At 40.8% G+C, this 16,328-nt stretch overlaps 1 protein-coding gene across 7 annotated transcripts in view; it reads left to right on the top strand.

Annotated features, from left to right (window-relative positions):
* The window catches only part of STAG1 (STAG1 cohesin complex component), a 185,922-nt gene that overhangs the window by 28,945 nt on the left and 140,649 nt on the right, over nucleotides 1–16,328 (top strand). For 3 of the 7 annotated variants that reach the window (XM_080604102.1, XM_080604107.1, XM_080604106.1), the window contains exons 2-3: nucleotides 334–478; nucleotides 10,496–10,631. In XM_080604102.1, the coding sequence (XP_080460228.1) occupies nucleotides 10,603–10,631 (29 nt within the window). In that variant the 5' untranslated portion in view covers nucleotides 334–478; nucleotides 10,496–10,602. Of the gene's footprint in view, nucleotides 1–333; nucleotides 479–1,842; nucleotides 5,815–10,495; nucleotides 10,632–16,328 lie in introns of those variants that run through there. The other 4 variants (XM_080604104.1, XM_080604103.1, XM_080604101.1 and 1 more) reach the window with 2 other exon arrangements.

Below are 16,328 nucleotides of genomic sequence, written 5' to 3'. Positions count from 1 at the left end.
GATTCTTCCTGGGGCTCTTGACTGACTGAGATTCATTTCATCGCTGCATGACAGAAGCTTTTCTTCAGGATTGTTTTCTAAGCTAAAATAAATGTTGTCCCCAGGTGCTAATTTGTCTTTTCCCTAGTGATATTTCCACTTTGGAGTACTGCAGAACTATTTCCAATTTTGTGTAGTACTTGACAATAACTTCTCTTGTATTCACTGTTATCATTGCATCAATTTCCTACACCTGGTGTGTCGGAGTGGTCATTAGGGAACACGGGTGGGTAGCAACCCCTTTTATCATATCTGTAATGTCTTGAATCCCTACATTCCTCTCTTTTCCTCCAGAGTGCCCTTGTGTTGGAATCCAAGTCAGAAGGCTTGTAGGTGCGGGTGAAGTATTTGGAGGTCAGATGATAGTGCTGTGAAATAGGAGACACAATTCTGTATCAAACACCTTCAGTGTGAAGTGAGATCACAACCCTCGGTGCAGGTGGGAAGCAATTGCTGTGAGGTCTGTTGCAGTGGGGGGAGAACATTAAAGTTATTTCCTGTGGGGCAGAGAGACAAGTTACCTTCACCATTGAATGTGGACATAGCATAACTGTGGGGATGGAGGAAACTAATGGGTAATAAAGCCACGTTCACTTTTGAGTCAATTATTGTAAATGATTGTCAATTTTTAATTTCCAGACTTGTTTCAGTAATGCTTAGGATCATGAGCAAGAACTTAATTGGAGTAGTTTTGCCCTGTGAAAAGTGTTCTGCTGGTAAATAGTTATTGAGTTGATGCTGCTAGTGCTGCTGGTTTCAACGGTGTAGCTTTGGGCAAGTCATCTTCAGGCTTTGGTGACTTACATTAGCCTGGAATATGCTTCTGTGAGATCTGTGGGTTTGGGTTTGCATTTTGATCGCAGTCCAAAACATCTATTGTGGTCACTGGGGAAACGTGTTCGCGGGTTGGTTTTCTTATTTTTAGCTCCAACATGGTTACCTGTGTCCATGGAAAATGTGCTTCTGCTCACAGGTGTGTGACAGCCAGGTTGTTTGGAGACTGGGAGATGAAAGGAGAGTGTTTGAAGGTATGCTTTTCCAGTAGAGGTTTTAACTGTATGCTGGTATAAGTCATAAGCTGTGTGCCACTTGTAAAAACCAAGGATACGACCTGAGGCAGTGGCTGTTGGAGCATGGTTCGGTGATGTTTGTTCAGCTCATTCGAAATGTTGATATCCTGTCGTGTAGCGGTGGCTTTGGGGAAAGTTCTCTTTAGATCAGCAAATGAGCAGCACTAGGTGCTCTCGCAGCAGCTGCTGCGGTTCTTGGTGCCTTGCAGCCTGTCTGGGCTCCTGGTGGCGGTGGGCCTCGTGGCATCAGCTGGGGGGGTCCAAAGAACGGTCTGATAGAAACGTGGCTGAGGTCATGGTTTCTCAGGAAATGGTTGGGATTGGGAGATAAGGTTTGATTCTGTAATTGGAAGATGGTTTTTATAGTTTTATTGGCCAATTTTATCTTATCTACCTCTGCTATGCTTTTTGGCTTGGTCAGTTTTCACAGAGTCTTCTTAGGAAGTTCAGGTGTTTGTAGTTTAGGTACTCTGATGCTCTTTCTGTTAGCAGCTATGTGAATTTAGGGGAGGTTATCATTTTATTGACCTTACTTTTCTTGAGCATTTGTGTGCACCCCCCTAAAGATCATGCAAGTGCCAAAATCAGTCACTTCCCAGAGTTTTCTGTTTATATGTGACTTCAAAATGCTTGTGTTCTTTGGTAATCTGGACAGATTGTTTTTCAATTTCACTAGGCTTTTCTCATTAGTCCTTTGGGGGGGGGGGGGGGGGTAAATAAAAACAAAGAAACAAATGCTCAAAGAGCAAAAGCCTGAATCATTTTGAGTTTTCTCCTTTCCTCTACTGTTCTGTGTGTCAGGCTTTGCTTCTTTTTTTTTTTCATGAAAATTGGTTTTATTGTTGGCAATTTTCCAGATGCAATGCATAATAGAACACCAGATGTCCACTGCATAGAAAAATTACAGATGAATAAACACTCTAAGGTAGCATAAAAATCTATTAACACTGCTTCTGGTGTGCCTGTAGCCTGTCTACAGTCTTGGCCCATTGTGCTGTTCGGAGATGAAAATCCCAATCCTTTGTGTCTAAGTGTGACTACATGAGGGACCCGTGCCCTCCCCAAGATGGGGATTATTTTGCAGGAATAAGCACTCATTCGGTGAAGTGCTTGAGTGTGAATTTAATCACTGGATTTAATTTTAATTATTGCCACATACAGATTTTGTTGAGGATAAAAAACATGCTGAAAAAGTAGTTGTCCTCCTTCAATCTCATCTGCTCCCAGCTTTCCCCTCCCATTGTCTTCCTTTGCACAGGTGGTTTTGTGCCTCCTGCAGCCCTGGCTTGGCTCACTGAAACTAACCGTATGAAAACCTGAAAGCTTTAATGCTGCTTTAGTCAGCTAAGGAACCAAATGAGCAGGGTGGCCCTTTTTGGAGAGAAGCATTTCATGTCACGATAGCTATTTTCTGAAACCTTAACCGAGGCTATATTGAACATTTATGCTCTCCATATCATCATTCAGTCAATTTTTGGGTTCTCATTGCTCAGTCGTTTGTGTAGAGGATGACTCCTGTTTCACTTCTGTGTGCTAGGAAAGATCTCTTTACTTGAAATGTATCCAGTGGTTGTTGTGGTTTTTTTTTTTTTGTGACTTCAGTGCCCTTGCATCTCCTTAAAAAAACGTGACTGAGTTGATCTTATCAAGGCTTCTTCTGAGTCTTGGAAATACAGGTGCAGAGAAGCAGAAGACTTCAAGGATTCGTCTATTTATGCTCACAGTCTCAGGACAGTAGAACCTAACTTTTTAGAGCCTTTTTTTTATTACATGTATTTTATGTTCAAAGCAGGTAGGGAGGAGGCTGGTAGGTAACTAATCGTAATGAATGGAAAGGGGAAAACTATTAGTTTAGACTCTAATAATCCAGATTTTGGCCTAAGATTAGAACTCAGTGCCATAACTCTTAGTCTTGAGCAATCAGGCCATAATTATTTGCTTATGAGTGATGGTGTGCCTGGAGCCCCTGGTGATCTCGGTCACAGTTGTGAATGCTCAGTGCTGCAGAAAATCAGGTCAAGTGTCTTGCTGGGTGTCCGCAGAGCAAGGAGCAGTTATGGCTAAGAGTTTGTAAGAATAACAAAAGAAAAGCAAGCCTGTTTCATATGTTCAAGTCTGTCAAAACTACTTTGATTTTGAAACAATAATCTAGAAAATGAAAAAGATTTCTGTTCTTGAGAAAGCTGTCTCTTCCAGGCAATCATCTGCTTTGGGGCAAATGATTAATTTCTTTAGTATTAGCCCTCCTAGGTGTTATAAGAAAGCAGTACATGATAACTGAAGACCATTGAAATATAAACACTGGACATGATGAAACAAAATTGAATGATGTGTGTCTTTGGAATGAACTACACTGTTAAAAACTGTGGCTAAAAGATTGTATCAGCTTTCCTGGGCAAAGTTGGCAGCATCAGTGCCTCAGTACAGGAATTAGCTTATACTTTTTGGAAATAGTAGCAGAAGATACAGAGAAATGGATTGGTTTTGACAGTTCACACGTTTTTTGAAACAGAAAACTAAGTATAGAAATGCGATAGTATAACTTAATGCTTGGAGGTTTTTGTCATTTAAGAATTTTTTTCCCAGCTCTGCAAGAAGTGATTTGCGTAACCTTTCAGTGTGAGGTCTTGCATTTGTAATTGTGGAGTGCGTGGAGTAATATTGCATGGTAGAAAGCGAGACTTGAGATGATATTTCTGGCTGGCTGGGCAGGACATCTCCAGGCTAAAAGAATTTGGTGAGAGGAAGCAGCAGCAGCTGTTCTGCACGTTGTTTAGAGTCAGTTCTACACGTTGGTGAAACTGTAGATAAACTGAGGAGACAACGGAAATTGAAAGCAAAGTTAAGTGGACAGCTAGGGGTTGCCACTAGATTATTTTTGTTCCCGCATTTATGTGTAACACGTCTGGAAATGTCTTTAAAGAAGGAAGGGGGAGTAAGAAATCTTAGTCAATGGTAATGGACATCTACTAAACACTTTAATTTTGTGTTGTTTTTGGCTTCACTTTTCTCAGCTGTCCATTAGCTTTTTGAGCCCACTTCCATTTTTTCATTTTATTCATTAATTTCCTATTGAAGTTATCCAAGGAAAAACAAATTATCTACCTTCAACTTGGTGTTCTGATGTTGCCCTCCTGAAAGACCTATAACCAAACTGTATGCTACGCTCTTCAAAGCTGTTCCTTTAGTGCAAAACCAAATGTCCCTGTCTCTGTTGTACTGGAGAGCACAGTGCTGGATGTGGGGCTGCGCGTGGGTCTCCCTGGCTCTGGGTGGAGCAGAAGGATCACCACCCATGACGTGCTGGCAGTGCTCGGCACAGTGCAGCCCAGGAGATGCTGTCGGCCTTTGCAGCAAGGGCACATTGCTGTTTTGCGTTCGAGTTGCGGTCCACCAGAACCCCCAGGTCTTGTTTTGGGAAAACCGTTTCAGAAGGTTGCAGACCACATGTCAGCTGAGCTTGCTGTGTGCTTTGAATACTGAAAGAACTTGCTGGTGCTTGGTGTTTTTCTATCACTTAGACTTTTGGTCTTTGGCATACACATTTTAGAAAGTACTTAAAGTGAAACACAGTTTTTGTGTTAAAAAAAAAAAACAAAGAACTTCAATGAAATATTCTTAAAGGTAAGCTAAATAAGCATTATGTTGTTTGGCTTTAAATTATAATACTAATTTTCAAAGTCAGGGCTGTGAAAGAGGTCATTTAGTTTTGCTTACAGCTTACGTGGCTGCAGGGTTAACAAATTGAAGTTCCAAACCTGCAGCAGAAATCAAGCTTATGCTTTTAGAAATGCATTGGGTTAGTTCTTGTCAACTTTTTTTTTTAGTTCCTCGGGATTTAGAATTTACACTTCCAATTCCTAAATATTGTCACTTTGCAGATGGGATAGCTGAGCAGGAAGGATTTAAGCGGTGTGCTCAAGGCCATGCATGGGGCTGGATGAAGCAATAAAAGGCTAGAATCTATCTGCCTGCCTGCAAGATCCTCTTTGCTCTCTCACCTTGTTGATCAAAGCTTTTGGAGTTCTGCTTCAATGTGCAGCATGCTACCTTCTAACAGGATTGTCATTTGCTGCTGATGCAGGCCTTTTACTAGCTGTCAAATGCTGCTGTTGGGTGGGATTACTGAGGGGACAAATCTTGTCTCTGAATATGAAAAACTTGAGTTTTATAGGTCTTCTTTTATGGTGCTGTATCATGGCTCGCCATTGTGTATTATAGCTTCTCATCTGCACAAGCAAGAACTTTGGAGCTGTTGAGTTTCCTTTAGACCTTAATGGCATGGAGAAGGGTTCTGCTTTATCAATTTTAAACCTCCAAGAAGAGATGTAACAGGAAGCATCGAGAGAGAAAGCAAAGTCATTTTAAATAGAAAATGAAGTTATGGTGTGGAGGCATTACCAATTCAATAGTAGAAGGTACTGCTCCGTTAGAAGGAGTTTGGATATATTTTGTGCTTGGCTGGGACACAGTCACTTGGTCAACAAAGGAAAGGGTTTTGAAAAATGGAGTCAGTCAAATACTGGCTGTCTTTTATTTTGCGTATCTTCTAGGCAATGTAATAAATAATGATGTAACTCATTACTACATTTAGTAATTTCTTGTTTGTGTTTTTGTTTCAAGTTTTGGTTTCAGGTGTATGACATGTAGGTACATAGGTCAGTCGAACTTGCTCCAAGCAACAATCAAATCTATCTGCTTTCAGGTTCGTGTCAGGGGCAAATAATCAAAAGACCTTTGGGGGGGGGGGGGGGTAGCTTTTCATGTTAGAAGGACCTAGAGCCTAGAGCAAATGTTTGCAGAATGCATGTGTCAGACTTGTAAAATTGCAAAGCTTTTCTTAAAGCTAAGCTCATTATGAAATACATATTGAAGAAAAATTAGCATAAAAATAATAACTTACAGGAAAAGGTGGTTTTATTTTTTTCAAAGAAGCAGTTCTATGTAATGGTCGTTGTTTCAGCTTTGGTTATTGTACATATATTGAAAAAAACAGAAGTGAAAAAGGGGATAGTTTACTTGTTTCCCCAATGTATGCTTCAGCTGAATGGTCTCTTCTACTCTCTGCTTCATACCCTTTTATTGGTCATTTTTAGCTATGCCAACATAAATTGATGTCATCTTAGAATCCAGATGTGCAGGTTTAAAAAGCTGCAAACATGCTAAGATGATTAAAAATAGGATTGAGAGAAAGCATCGCATCTTGAAAAATGCCTCAAATAGAAGCATTTGGCTGCAATTTATTAGGACTTGTTTAACTGTGTCATGTTTGTGATAGTTTAAATAACCCCAAAAGCAAAAGTTTGATGTGTTCCTCCCCTACTCTTCTCCTCTTCTTCTTCCTTCCGCAATGTGATAGGAAAAAGGTGACAAAACAGGAATCTGTTTCAAGCTTTCAAGAGTTTGTATAAATGGCTTTATATGACTGAATAAGACAGAAAGGGGGAGAGTTTGACAAGTTCATAAGAACGTCATCTTTAAGAAGCAGGTGTTTCTTTTATTAAAACCAGAGAAAACACAATTGTATATTCTATAACGATCAAGGATTTTTTCACAAGTGTTGAATTTTAATTGCAAGACTAAATTGAGAACTCTGTTCCAAACACATACAGCTTTTCATTAGCCATTATAGTAACTTAAATTTTATTTCCAAACCAACCTGAAGCAGCATGGGTGATAATTAAAAACTGAATTTTGGAAACAAGTGGTGGTGTTTCTTTGATGTTAGAGGAGCTTTGTCATTGCATTAAGTTGTAAAGCCAACTGTAAGGGTTTCCAAGCTTCAGCTGAGGAAGAAAGACTTAACATCCAGAACAACAGCCAGCACAACTCTAGTGGATAGAGATGAAGGATACAGCTGACTCAGACTGTGTAATGGGGTGGTGGTATTCCATGCAGTGTCAGACTCCACTTCTGATCAGTCCCATGAAATGGGCAGGATTGTGATGACTCCTTGGTTTGAGCTTCTGGCTCTGAGCCATTCCTTTCTCAGCTTTTCAGCACTGACAGTTCTTGTATTTAGCAGTCTTTGGCTTAACACTTGTTAACTGCCTTTAAAACTTGCCTTTATTCAAACAAAAGATGTTAGAAGGGCAACTTCATCGTTTTCTAGATGTCCAAGTCTGGATCTACGACATATAGATGATCTTTTTTTTTTCCTGTTCAGCATAAAGACTTCGAGAAAATACCAGAGGACCTTGCAGTTGCCTTGATGTCAGCTCGTCTTCCGTTTGCACTGTGTTGAGGCTGTGGGTCCAGCTTTCTCGGTTCTTCAGTTGGTTCTGAGTGAAAGAGCTCACCTCTTCTCCTTGGGGCTTTTTATACCCTTAATTCCATGCTTTCTTTTAGGCCAGGATTGTGCTTTTCGAGTAAGCTATATCTGAGCAAGTACACTTTCCCTCATGTGTTGAAAGCACTTCTAGTTACTGTCTGAGCATGTAAAGCACAACAGTTGTTGAGGGTGATAACTAGGTTGAAAAGGAAAACTTAACAACAAAAAGAACAACAAAAAACCCTCCACATAATCCACGTAACAGTTGCCCAGAATGCATTATATGTCTGTGTAAAATGTGACACCGTTTCCCACAACATTCTCCTCAAGAAACTGGCTGCTCGTGGCTTGGACTGGCGCACGCTTTGTTGGGTTAAAAACTGGCTGGATGGCCGGGCCCAAAGAGTTGTGGTGAATGGAGCCAAATCCAGTTGGAGGCCGGTTACTAGTGGAGTCCCTCAGGGCTCAGTGCTGGGGCCGGTCCTCTTTAATATCTTTATCGATGACCTGGATGAGGGGATCGAGTGCACCCTCAGTAAGTTTGCAGATGACACCAAGTTAGGTGTGTGTGTCGATCTGCTCGAGGGTAGGAAGGCTCTGCAGGAGGATCTGGATAGGCTGGAGCGATGGGCTGAGGTCAGCGGTATGAAGTTCAACAAGGCCAAGTGCCGGGTCCTGCACCTGGGGCGCAACAACCCCCAGCAGCGCTACAGGCTGGGAGATGAGTCGTTGGAAAGCTGCCTGGCAGAGAAGGACCTGGGCGTGCTGGTTGGTAGTCGGCTGAATATGAGCCAGCAGTGTGCTCAGGTGGCCAAGAAGGCCAACAGCATCCTGGCTTGCATAAGAAGCAGCGTGGCCAGCAGGGCTAGGGAGGTGATTGTGCCCCTGTACTCGGCTCTGGTGAGGCCGCACCTCGAGTACTGTGTTCAGTTTTGGGCCCCTCACTTACAAGAAGGACATGGACGTGCTCGAGAGAGTCCAGAGAAGGGCAACGAAGCTGGTGAGGGGTCTGGAGAACAAGTCTTATGAGGAGCGGCTGAGGGAGCTGGGGTTGTTCAGCCTGGGGAAGAGGAGGCTCAGGGGTGACCTTATCGCTCTCTACAGGTACCTTAAAGGAGGCTGTAGAGAGGTGGGGGTTGGTCTGTTCTCCCACGTGCCTGGTGACAGGACGAGGGGGAATGGGCTGAAGTTGCGCCAGGGGAGATTTAGGTTGGATATTAGGAAGAACTTTACCGAAAGGGTTGTTAGGCATTGGACTGGGCTGCCCAGGGAGGTGGTTGAGTCACCATCCCTGGAGGTCTTTAAAAGATGTTTAGATGCACAGCTTAGTGATATGGTTTAGTGGGGGACTTGTTAGCGTTAGGTCAGAGGTTGGACTGGGTGATCTTGGAGGTCTCTTCCAACCTAGATGATTCTGTGATTCTGTGAAAATATTGCACAGGAAATGCACGTGAATTTTGTTGAACTTCTTTGTGAGATTGAATTGGATGCCTAATACCCTGTTAGAATTAAAGACAAACTGAAGATCCAAGACAGATAGAACAAGATCCTCTGAAGTCCAGTTAGCATATGCAAAAGTATGTGTATGAGTGCACGTGTGCTTGTGTGTGTATACTAAAAATATATTTTTTCTGCTTTAAATAAAGGGAAGGTATTACTAAAAAGGACTGACTTTTCCAGTCAAAAACGCATATACATCACGGTGTACCTGATGTGCTGTCACGGTGACGAGATACTTTAAGTAAGCTGTAATGTAAAACTGTTGATAGCATGAAGTAGTAAGTACTGGCAGAAATAGTTGTAGGCATCTGTGAGTCTAATTGGAACTGTAATAACCAGAGGCAAAAAAAGTCTGTTCACATTGTACGCTTAAATTTTGGTAAATAAAAACTGATGTGTATATATAGTAGGATGGAAAATAATACATGTTGTACTGTTTTGCTTACACTGGTGCAGTTTTATTTAGATATTGTTTGGTGCTAGTCACATTACCTCTTTCTGGCTTGATTTTCCTGCTCTGTCTTGTGCAAAACTGCTAGAGCACAGAAAAGACTGCCTGGTGAGAAGAAATTAAGGACTTAAATAATACAGATTTAAAATATACAGTTTTTTTTTTTTAAAAAAAAAAAGCAGCCAGGATAAATTCTTGGTAATTACCGTTATTCAACTGTAGTGCTCCATGTAACTGTTCATATTACCACAAGATCTGTAAAAGGAGGAGGGGGGGGTGAAACAAATTATTTTAGTTTCTCCAGAACTTGCATTTTCTGGAAAAATAGGATGGCAGCTGCATGTTTTATTTCATCAAAGATTAGCACACCTGTCAACTCCTTGATCCGTCTTCCAGGTAGAGATTTTACCAGTGGGTCTAGAGATAGCATGGATGCAGTCTAATTTATTGTTTAAACTTAAAACTTTGGTTTCATCAGATTAAAATATTTCCTATTGCAGCTAGACAGTTCTCCAGCTTCTGAATTATCTTCTCTGAAATTCAGTCACATAAAACTGTGAACCTGCTATTCTGATTGGATAGGTGTAGTTCCATTAAGGGGGATATTATCAGGAACACTGTCTTTCACCAGTTTTGTTGTTGTGCCTAAATCAAAACTTGTACATTTTTTGGTGCAGGTCTTTTTCATCTTTTTCTTCATTCAAAACTTTAAAAAGGACTGTTTCTCATGAAACAAATCTTTTTTCTTTCAAGTTTAGTCTATTGTGTGAGTAGAAAATAGATTCCTTAAATTTTTATTATCCCATGCCTTATGGTTGCTTATGCTTGTATGTTTCTCATGTTTATTTAAACTTTCTCAGAGTTCTATTTGTATTTTTACATTAGCTACAGTAAATAAGTGCGTGGTAATACAATACTTTGTGTAATCAAAAAGAAAAAAAATAGATAAAAAAACCAACTAAAGTTGCCTATGCAGAATTGTAAAAACTGAATGCAAGAATATCATTAAGGTGTCCTGGCGACATTTATTCAAAATTTCAGGTGGTCTAATAGTGATGACGCTTCGAAGTTGAATTCAAAATTTTTGTTTATAGTGTTTTATTCAATGTATAACTATTTTGGAACTGCAGCTAACACGTTTTTCTCTTTTTTTTTTTTTTACAGACTGAGCTTTGACATTCGTTTCATGAAAGAGGTTTACAAGTAGTTGTCTTATAATAACTTTGAGAAGAAGTTCTATGTAGCTCTTACTTTTCAAGAGTGCTGCAAAAATGATTACTTCAGATTTGCCAGTACTACAGTGAGTATTCTTTACGTATTTGAATTTTTCAACTTTCAAAAGATAGAAGTGAGTAGGAAGCTGAGTATGAGGATAAAGCATCAGCTTGAGAAGAGCAGATTAATGTGACTGTTCCAGGTCTTCTGTGTTGTATGCTGAAAAACTATGTGAAAAAATAAACACTTCCTTTAAAAGATGTTTCTTTACATGGAGATTGTACTTTGTGAAAAGCAAAAGCAAATATTTGCTACTTTTATGCTTCTGAATGTTGTAAGATTTTTAAAATAGGATTTTTTTTGTCATAATTGATCATAATTGTGTATTCCAATTGTGTACTTTCTTACAATAAGCTGTATTTATTGTGGAAAAAGTCTTTGGCTTCTGCAGTTGGAGAGAGCAAGCGGTGTTAGCATGTGTTAGTCATGTTGGGAAATGAGAGGCTTATACGCATGGGAATGTCACTGTACCTGGATAAAGTGAACTGCTGGGGAGCATGGAGTGGCAGTCGATCATGAGAGCTGCATAGCTGAGAAAGAAATTGTAGAAAGGAGCAAAATTGAGCTTTATTTGGTGTGGTGGGTTGGCCTTTGCCAGCTGTGCTTTCACACTCCTCCTCAGCCTTCCCTTAGGATGCAGAGAAAAGATGTCAAAGCCTAGAGATTGAGAGGGAGATCACTTAGCAGGTAGTGACATGGGCAAAACAGACTCAACTTGGGGAAAAATAATCTGCCAGTTAAAACAGCTTTGGATGGTGAGTATCGGCCGCTCCTCGTGCCTTGCCCCTGGCCTAGAGTCACAGCACTTTTTCCCCTACTGTTTGCACTTTGCTGCCCTTTTTGAACCCCACTCCCACAGTGGTGCCACTGGCCTCGCTGGCTGGCAGAGCCATGGGGCGGCCATTACAGAACTGGCCTCTCCTCACAGCACTGTTGCCTTGCGGCTGGCAACTCTGTAATGTTAACCATACTTTGTTAGGAATGAACTATGAAAATGGCAATTACAGAGTGTAAAAGAGCTGAGATTTTGTTGAGTGATGTGCCAGACTTTCAAGTCCTTTTCTGTAATTTCTGTAAGAATCTGAACGTTTGGACAACTGTAAAGTTATTTCTCTGCCCTTAATAATAGCATGCACAGTATCGCCTTAATTTTCAATGCCTTTAAAACCTTTTTCTGGGAGAAGTTAATTCCTGTGGGTGAGCAGGTGGCTAAAAATGGGGATGACTGGGATGGATACCTCTGTTGGAGGGGAGAGTTGGGGCTGCTGGTGAGCTTGTAGGATAGTCTGAGAAAACATTTTCGCAGTTAATATTTTCTAGATGTTCTGGGTTAAAGGAGTAAAAGTGTGCTTGTGAAATGTGCCAAGGGCAAAAAGCAGTTAGTTTCTGTCATTGTAATTGTGGGAAAGGGATATTCCCATTCCTACTTCAAGAATCCAGATGGCTTTAAGAAGTGAATGAAATTTTGTGGAATTTTAAGTTATAAAATGCATATTAATGGATCCCATAACTCAGCATAACAGCTGAAAAACATAAGGGAGTTTGGCATTTTCTTGAGTCAGAAGATCGTAAGCCCACCAATATTATGCACCTTAAAAACAAAACAAAACAAAAAAAACCTTTAAGGCTATCCCAGTTAAACAGTCTTAATGTCAATTTGTTATTAATACACTTCACTTAGAACTGTATCACTTATTCCTTCCCATATTCTTCCCTTTGAGAGAACACAAAAGGAGAAATCTTCCATTTTTCTGGATTTGTAGAAGTGGCTTCAGAATGCCATGGGGACAGAATTATATATAACAGAATTATTGGTGTTTCAGATACAGGAAAAGAAAACCCACAACTGTCTGGTTTATTTGACCTGGGTGACTGACTGTTATGAGTCTTGTCTCAGTGGGATGACTCATTTGCTGTGAGGCATGTTCTTCTTTAGATTTGGAAGATCAACCATGAGAGCTGATTCATCCATGATTCATGAGCCTGTGCATTTAGCCATTTTTGTTCATGAATGCTTTTCTTCACAGGGCTGAGTCTGGTGGTAGCAATTTACGAATTTATCTCTGCCAGAACCTTGAGACACCTCAACAACACAAAAAGCTTATAAAACTGTTTTTATTTCCTAAAACTGGTACAAGTATTTGGTGTGATGTTTTTTTTTAAGGTCATGGTATGCGTTCTATAGCAAAGGCTTTATGTAATAGTAGAAGGTAAATTTACTTCAATTGATCATATTTTGCAGAGACGTGACATTTACTTTGTCAATGGAAATATGTTCTTCAGAAACATGGCAGCAAGGGCCTGCCCAGTAACCTGTTAATTCTTCATTACCATATAGTTAGTTTTAACGACTTGCTATGATAACTTCAGACTAATACCTGGAGGATTTAGGGGGAATCCTGGAGTTACGGCCAGCTGTTCTAGGATCCCTGAGTCACTGCAGAAACCAGAAAGAAAAGCAGAGTATATTTGAGTTCCTAAAAGGAGTTATGATATGTCTCCTTTACTCTGCTCACCTTATTCTTGTAGGTCTCCTTACACTCTTGAAAGTTCTCTTATGTCTCTACCATGTTCAGAGGTGTTTTGGAGAGGAAGGGCTTAGCCTTTGGCACTGTCACCTCTCCTTCTCTTTCATGGTGCAGATTTCCTTAGGCCAAGTTTACTTTCATAGAATCGTAGAAGTTGGAAAAGACCTCCAAGATCATCAGGTCCAACCATCCCCCAACCACCGCTGTCATACACGTCCCTAAGCGCCAGGTCCAACATTTCCTTGAACACCCCCAGGGACGGTGATGCCACCACCTCCCTGGGCAACCCGTTCCAATGCCTGACTGCTCTTTCTGAGAAGAAATGTCTCCTAATTTCCAACCTAAACCTCCCCTGGCGCAGCTTGAGGCCCTTCCCTCTAGTCCTATCACTAGTTACCTGTGAGAAGAGGCCGACCCACAGCTTCCTTTCAGGTAGTTGTAGAGAGCAATGAGGTCTCCCCTGAGCCTCCTCTTTTCCAGACTAAGCAACCCCAGTGCCCTCAGCCTCTCCTCACAGGACTTGTGTCCCAGGCCCTTCACCAGCTTCATAGTCCTTCTCTGGACACGCTCCAGGGCCTCGATGTCCTTCTGGTAGTGAGTAGCCCAAAGCTGAACACAGCACTCGAGCTGTGGCCTCACCAGAGCAGAGCACAGGGGGCCGATCACCTCCCTGGTCCTGATGGCTACACTATTCCTGGTACAAGCCAGGATGCCGTTGGCCTTTTTGGTCATCAATAAAGATATTAAAGAGGATGGGCCCCAACACTGACCCCTGGGGAACACCACTGGTGACCAGTCACCAGCTGGATTTCACTCTGTTCACCACCACTCTCTCGGGGCCTGGCCATCCAGCCAGTTTTTAACCCAGCAAAGAGTGTAAATTTCTATCCCAACAGCTTCAGGAAAGATGAAGGATAAATTGTGGCGAGACCTAAGTTTTCCTCTCAGGTTACTAGTCACACATATGAAATAAGGATAGGATAATTCTGGTCTATTAAGATGTGGATGACTGCCATCAGAAAAATTGCTTCCTAGCAGCCTTATAAGATGTGTAGGGAATGAGGGAGATGGATGCTGGCCAGATGCTCTTCTCAGTAAGTGTTAAAAACCTGACAGAACTGCGAGCAGTTACAGGATGCTTCGCTCCTCCCCTGAATTCAGAAATAAGAAGAAAGGGGGCTGCCTGTGTGTATCCAGTGCAGCTGTAAGGCTTTGACAGGAGCAAGAAGTACTTCCTCCCACACCAAAGGGACTCGGCCTCAGTGCAAGGGCCTTTTTGCCCGGGAGCTGCATGGTTCAAACAGAACTCCCTGCTTCTTGAAATGCTGCAGGTGTTTTAGTGTTAAGTCAGCCAAGGACTGTAGATTGTCCTTATCTTCTCTCCTCTCCCCAAATAACGTGATTTGGTTATTATTTTGTAAGGAGTAGAGGGAGAACAAACTTAGACTCTGCAGGAAGAGATGACATATTATTAGGGTGAGATTAAGCTTGATTAATTTTGGACATTCATATTTGAGATGCTTGTCTAGATCAACTTACCATCAGTGGAGAGGAAAGAAAATTTTAAAAGCATAAACTGTCTGGCCTATTTTGGACACTGACCTTAGCATGAGGTATATTGCACCTTAAAATTTTCTGTTATGTGCATTGTATATGTGTAAAAGTTAGATGACATGAATCTTACCCTTAGTGATTTATTGAGCCTTTCCAAAGGGGCTTCCAGCAAACCAGAGGTATTTTGACAGGAAAAACAGAGAAGTCTGCTTATCGGGTTTAAGACAATACTCTCCTTAAGAAAAGGAAGAGAAGGTTGTTAATTATTCAAATGTTCCTTCCCTATGTAGTGTTCTGAAGTGATTGAAATTTCAACTGCTGAGTATACAAATCTCAGTAGATTGTGCAAGACCTACACACGGGGCATAGCAAAATCAAGCTGTCCGTGGACTAGACGCAGGCAAAGTAGTATGGTTTGATTAATTTGTTTATATAGCTCAGAGTTGCAGGGGAAGTTTTACAACCATTTGTTGAGGTACTCTGCCGAATCTGGTTTTAATAGAGAAAAATATTTGTCTTGATGATATTAGGGGTGTGATTTTACAAGCTAACAAAGTTACAACGTTTCCACAGAAATGTGAACATTGCTGGGACTGCACCATGCCTGAAACTTTTGCAGTGGAGTTCTCTGTAGATCAGAGAGCAGTTTGTTTTTTCTGCAGAGAGCAAGAGTGAACGTTTTAATTTATCTGCAGTAATACAAAGCAGCAGATATTTTTATAGGGGTTCCTCATGTCTGTATTGAGAAGGGCTTGTTTGTTTGTTTGTTTTTTAGAAAAAGCTGTAATTGTGAGGCAGTATGTGTTTTTGGCAAATTGAGTTGCGCTGTGATGGTTGATCTTTGAGCAAAGGCTGGATACATCCATCCACATAGACATCTTTGCTGCATTGCTGTTCATCAATGTGACACTATTTAAGCAAGTCATTTTGAACTGTTTTTTTATTTGGTTTCAGTTATTTTTTAAATTCATAGTTCAGTATTGAGTTTTCCAGATTTCATATATTATGAAGCAGTAAAGTTACTTCTCTAAAAATCATCACAACTAAGCTACGTCTTAAGTATTTTGTAGAAATACGGTTGTAAAAGCATATAGCTTGGAAACTCCAATGTGCTTGAATACTGTTTGTTTTTAATCTAGGGTGTATGAACTTCTGGGATATGTAGAACATTTTGAAGTATTCTGTGGATGTTATGTTCAGAAAAGCAGATAATTGCATTTTAGCTTTTGTGAAGGGTTATGTACACACCTTGGTGTTTTTGTGCTTGCAAATTGGAAAAGGTTGGAAAATAATGCCTTAAAATACTAGAAGGACACCTAGAAGAATACAGTAATTTCACTGAAGAGAAATTTCAGAAGATTCTTGATTCTAATATAATGATGTTCGCATCTTTCTGCATTACTAAATAGCTTTCTTGGTGGTGCAGCAAATTCGTGAAGTATTCCTCCTTTGTGTATTTAAAGAAAAAGTGGCAGATGTATGTAGATCACGGCTTGCTGAAGCTTCTCAGTTTCTGTAAACCAGATTACCCAATGCCCTCTGTTATATTTGAGGCTACACAATATAATGGAATAGGCATGATTTTTTTCCCCCCTTTCCCTTGCACAAGTTTTAAAGCAATTTAACTCCTTTTAGTTCAA

Source organism: Anser brachyrhynchus (assembly GCF_964034855.1).
Source record: "Anser brachyrhynchus genome assembly, chromosome: 9".
In the NCBI taxonomy this organism is placed as follows: Eukaryota; Metazoa; Chordata; class Aves; order Anseriformes; family Anatidae; genus Anser; species Anser brachyrhynchus.
The sequence above is the reverse complement of the archived record's forward strand: the minus strand, read 5'-3'. Positions and strand labels throughout refer to the sequence as shown.